Here is a 5822-nt window from a genome sequence, read left to right as displayed (position 1 = left end):
TTTCTCACCTTGAGAGTTGGTGCAAACTTTGCCGGTGCATCCAAACCCCGTGATATGATACGCTCTATCTCACATAAACCTCCTTATATTTTCCTCAAAACAGACACCATACCTACCTATCATGGCATTTCCATAGCCATTTCGAGATATATTGCCATGCAACTTTCCACTGTTCTGTTTATTATGACACGCTCCATCATTGTCATATTGCTTTGCATGATCATGTAGTTGACATCGTATTTGTGACAAAGCCACCATTCATAATATTTCATACATGTCACTCTTGATTCATTGCATATCCCGGTACACCACCGGAGGCATTCACATAGAGTCATATTTTGTTCTAAGTATTGAGTTGTAAGTAATAAAAGTGTGATGATCATCATTATTAGAGCATTGTCCCATGTGAGGAAAGGATGATGGAGACTATGATTTCCCCCACAAGTCGGGATGAGATTCTGGACTAAATAAATAAAATAAAATAAAAGAGGCCAAAGAAAAAAAGGCCAAAAAAAGAGAAAAAAAAAAGAAAAAAATGAGAGAAAAAGAGAGAAGGGACAATGTTACTTCCTTTTTCCGCACTTGTGCTTCAAAGTAGCACCGTGATCTTCATGGTAGAGAGTCTCCTATGTTGTCACTTTCATATACTAGTGGGAATTTTTCATTATAGAACTTAGCTTGTATATTCCAATGATGGGCTTCCTCAAAATGCCCTAGGTCTTCGTGAGCAAGCAAGTTGGATGCACACCCATTTAGTTTCTTTTGTTGAGCTTTCATATATTTATAGCTCTAGTGCATCCATTGCATGGCAATCCCTACTCCTCTCATTGACATCAATTGATGGGCATCTCCATAGCCTATTGTTTAGCCGCGTTGATGTGAGATTTTCTACCTATTTGTCTTCTCTCATAACCCCCATCATTATACTTTATTCCACCCATAGTGCTATATCCATGGCTTGCGCTCATGTATTGCGTAAGGGTTGAAAAGGCTGAAGCGCATTAAAATGTATGAACCCATTGCTCGGCTTGTCATCGGGGTTATGCATGATGAGAACGTTTTGTGTGACGAAATTGAAACATGGCCTAACTATATGATTTTGTAGGGATAAACTTTCTTTGGCTATGTCAACCTTAAACTTTTATCTTGAATCTTTCGGATCTAAATACCATAGCCTCTCCGATGATGTGTGAGTAGTTTACCTCAGACCTTCGGGTCCATAGTTATTAGCTAGATGGCTTCTTCTCTCTCTTTGGATCTCAATACAAAGTTCTCCTCGATTCTCTTGGAGATCTATTTGATGTAATCTTCTTTTGCGGTGTGTTTGTCGAGATCCGAGGAATTGTGGGTTTATGATCAAGATTATCTATGAACAATATTTGAATCTCCTCTGAATACTTTTATGTATGATTGGTTATCTTTGCAAGCCTCTTCGAATTATCAGTTTGGTTTGGCCTACTAGATTGATCTTCCTTGCAATGGGAGAAGTGCTTAGCTTTGGGTTCAATCTTGCGGTGCTCGATCCCAGTGACAGTAGGGGAAACGACACGTATTGTATTGTTGCCATCGAGAATAAAAAGATGGGGTTTATATCATATTGCATGAGTTTATCCCTCTACATCATGTTATCTTGCTTAAAGCGTTACTCCGTTCTTATGAACTTAATACTCTAGATGCATGCTGGATAGCGGTCGATGTGTGGAGTAATAGTAGTAGATGCAGGCAGGAGTCGGTCTACTTGTCACGGACGTGATGCCTATATACATGATCATACCTAGATATTCTCATAACTATGCTCAATTCTATCAATTGCTCGACAGTAATTTGTTCACCCACCGTAATACTTATGCTATCTTGAGAGAAGCCACTAGTGAAACCAATGGCCCCCGGGTCTATTTTCCATCATATTAATTTCTCGTCAACAAGCTATTTCTACCTTTGTTTATTTTGCAATCTTTACTTTTAATCTTTATCATAAAAATACCAAAAATATTATCTTATCATCTCTATCAGATCTCACTTTTGCAAGTGCCCGTGAAGGGATTGACAACCCCTTTATCGCATTAGTTGCAAGGTTCTTATTTGTTTGTGTAGGTGCAAGGGACTTGAGCGTGGCCTCCTATTGGATTGATACCTTGGTCTCAAAAACCGAGGGAAATACTTACGCTACTTTGCTGCATCACCCTTTCCTCTTCAAGGGAAAACCAACACAGTGCTCAAGAGGTAGCAAACGCATGCCCGGTATGCGGTGCATTGCGGTATAAGATCAGACGAGATGACCCTGCTGATGTTGAGGGCGAGCGCCCTAGGAAGGGGGTTCCTACCAAGGTGATGTGGCGTGCTCCTATAATACCACGGTTGAAACGTTTATTCAGAAACAAAGAGCATGCCAAGTTGATGCGATGGCACAAGGAAGACCGTAAGAAAGACGAGAAGTTGAGAGCACCCGTTGATGGGTCGCAGTGGAGAAAAATCAAGAGAAAGTGAGGGACTTTGCAGGTGACGCAAGGAACGTATGGTTTGGTCTAAGTGCAGATGACATTAATCCTTTTGGGGAGCAGAGCAGCAATCATAACACCTGGCCTGTGACTCTATGTATCTATAACCTTCCTCCTTGGTTGTGCATGAAGTGGAAGTTCGTTATGATGGCAGGGCTCATCCAAGGCCCTAAGCAACTCGGCAACGACATTGATGTGTACCTAAGGCCATTAGTTGAAGAACTTTTACAGCTGTGAAATGGAAAAGGGTGTACGTGTGTGGGATGAGCACAAATAGCAGGAATTTGACCTACATGCGTTGCTGTTTGTCACCATCATGGCCTGCTCTTAGTAACCTTTCAGGACAGACAAACAATGGATATCACGCATGCACACACTGTTTGGGTGAAACTGAAAGTATATGTTTGGACAAATGCAGGAAGAATGTGTACCTGGGACATCGTCGATTTCTTCCGACCAAGCATGCCTTAAGAAAAAAAGGCAAGCATTTCAAAGGTGAGGCAGAACACCGGAAGAAGCCCGTCCTCCGTACTGGTGATGACATACTTGGTATGGTTAAGGATTTACAAGTAACCTTTGGAAAGGGTCCTGGCGGACAATCTGTTCCGAATGACGCTGAGGGACGCGCACCCATGTGGAAGAAGAAATCTATATTTTAGGGCCTACCCCATTGGAAAGGCCTAGAGGTCTGCTCTGCAATCGACGTGATGCACGTGACGAAGAATCTTTGCGTGAACTTGCTATGTTTCTTGGGCGTGTATGGGAAGACAAAAGATACACCAGAGGCACGGGAGGACCAGCAACATGTGCATGAAAACGAGGACATGCATCCAAAGCAGTATCAAGGTCCTGCCAGCTACGCTCTTACCAAATAAGAGAAGGAAATCTTTTTTGAATGCCTGCTCAGTATGAAGGTCCCGCTTGGCTTCTCGTCCAACATAAAGGGAATAATAAATATCCCAGAGAAAAAATTACAGAACCTAAAGTCTCATGACTACCACGTGATTATGACGCAATTGCTTCCGGTTGCATTGAGGGGGCTTCTACCGGGCATTCCTCAATGCAATCTCTCAGAAGGTAATCGATCCAGAAATCCTACCAAGGTTACGGAATGATTTGGTGCAATGTCTTGTCAGTTTCGAGTTGGTGTTCTCACTATCCTTCTTCAATATCATGACACGCGTCCTAGTTCATCTAGTTGACGAGATTGTCATTCTGGGTCCTGTATTTCTACACAATATGTTCCCCTTTGAGAGGTTCATAGGAGTCTTAAAGAAATATGTTCGTAACCGTGCTAGGCCAGAACGAAGCATCTCCATGGGCCATCAAACAGAGGAGGTCATTGGATTTTGTGTTGACTTTATTCCTGACCTTAAGCCGATTGGTGTCCCTCAATCGCGGTATGAGGGGAGACTGACTGGAAAAGGCACGCTAGGAGCGGATCCAATAATATGTAGGGACGGACATTCTTGGGCTCAAGCAAATTACATAGTTCTGCTAGAGCATCCACTATCATCAATGTAGACCTTGTCGATATACGCCATGACATCGTGCTTCATGATATTGTAAATATTTTTTAAAATGCATGAACATTGTTTCATAACTGATGAATATTTTTTTTTATTCATGGACATTAGTGAAAACATGTGAACATTTTCTAAATTTTCATGAATATATTTTAAATTCCCAAACATTTTATAAGTCATGAATATATTTTTAAAACTCATGAACATTTTTAAAAATCTCATGATCACTTCGTCAAAGTTTACTTAAAATCAAGGAAATAAAAATGGAAAAAAGCAAACTGTAAGGAAAACAGAAGAATACTGGAAAATTTAATAAATAATATAAAATTACAAAAAAAACAAAAACATGGAAATAATAAACCCACTAAAATTAGACCATGGACACAATGGACGAACAGAGGTGAAAGCCCTAATTGGGCTGGCCCAATCAGTAGCACCTTTCCAGAGATGGGCCTTTAGGCTATTTATCCCCTATTGCGAGGCCTACAATAGTCTCGCCTCTGGCACTCCACTAAACGAGCCGACCTCAGTAGAGCACCTCAGACCTTTTCCCCTCTCGTTAGGGTTTCGTCCTCTCCTCTCGGGCGGCGGCGATCTAGCTCTCCCCGTAGAGATTTTCATCCCCTGGCCTCTCCTTCCCGCCGGCGTCAGCAGGGGTCCGAGGGGCTCCTCCAGCGGGCGGAGGGAGGGGTTCGTCTTAGGGTTTCTTACCGCTCGCGGATCAACTTCTCGGGCAAGAGAACATGGAGGATATCGCATCGGGGCCGGGACAGGTGGTCTCCGACCTGGAGGCGATAATGGAGGAACTAGGGCTGAAAGAGGATGATCTCCAAGATGTTGTGGTTGAGGACGAGGAATTACCGGTGGAATCGACCCGGTGGATGGCAATTGCTAGGGTTCACACAGAAAATCCTACAGCCAATATTTGTTCTTCAGAAACATGAGGATTGCATGGGACTTGGCAAAGGAGGTAAAGACCCGTCCCCTCGAGGATAACCTGTATACGATGCAGTTCGGCTGCCTCGGCGACTGGGAGCGTGTTATGGAGGAAGGTCCATGGACTTTCAAAGGGAAGGCCGTGGTCATTGCGCAGTATGATGGTTTCACCAAGCCGTCAATAATTGAGCTGAATAAGATTGATATATGGATGCAAATCCATGATCTCCCAGATGGTTTCTTTCCCAAGATCAAGGCTCTTTCCGCCACAGTTGGGGAGTTTATCTTTGCTGAGCCAAAATCACATGACTTCGAGGGTAATTTTGCACGGGTCCGACTGAGGATTGATGTTACAAAACCTCTTAAGAATGCCGTGTCGCTGGTAATCAAGAAGAAAGACGCAGTCCAGAGGGTGATCTTTAGGGTGAAATATGAGCGTCTTCCGGATTGGTGTGCAGTCTGCGGGTACTTGGGGCATCTGTTCAAGGAGTGTGGCGATGGAGTCCATCCCCCTAAATCCCTAGTCTTTAAGGACCTAAAAGCTACTTGGTTCAAAGGTCTAGGCAACGGGCCAGGAGAAGGTCGCAGCTCATATGAAGGCAATGGATCATGAGGAGGACGGGGCAGAGGCCGATCGGGAAGGGGTCGCGGTCATGCGCGGGGACCCGCAGAGCATAGCACCTCGGACGATCTTTCTGAAGTTGACAGAGAGCAGGAGGATAGAGATGTCGCAATGCAGGAGGCAGAAAGGAATAGAAAGAGGGGAGCCGGGATGGAATCTTCGGCACTGGGGACCGGGGCAAGCAATCTGCTGTTACTTCCGGGACCAATTGAGGTCCCTGCTAGCCCATCCTCAAAACAG

The 5822-nt window shown here is 43.9% G+C and overlaps 1 protein-coding gene across 1 annotated transcript; it reads left to right on the top strand.

Annotated features, from left to right (window-relative positions):
• The first annotated feature begins 4964 nt into the window (after window positions 1–4964).
• LOC109772740 (uncharacterized) lies at window positions 4965–5573 on the top strand. Its single transcript, XM_020331439.1, has one exon. The coding sequence runs from the start codon at window positions 4965–4967 to the stop codon at window positions 5571–5573; it is 609 nt and encodes a 202-aa protein (XP_020187028.1).
• Window positions 5574–5822: the final 249 nt, after the last annotated feature.

The sequence above is a fragment of the Aegilops tauschii genome, chromosome 2, assembly GCF_002575655.3.
Source record: "Aegilops tauschii subsp. strangulata cultivar AL8/78 chromosome 2, Aet v6.0, whole genome shotgun sequence".
NCBI lineage: Eukaryota > Viridiplantae > Streptophyta > Magnoliopsida > Poales > Poaceae > Aegilops > Aegilops tauschii.
This window is presented reverse-complemented; position numbering and strand designations above follow the sequence as displayed.

Coding starts and splice junctions, on each gene's coding strand:
- LOC109772740 (XM_020331439.1), top strand. CDS start 4,965: ATGAGGATTGCATGGGACTTGGCAAAGGAGGTAAAGACCCGTCCCCTC.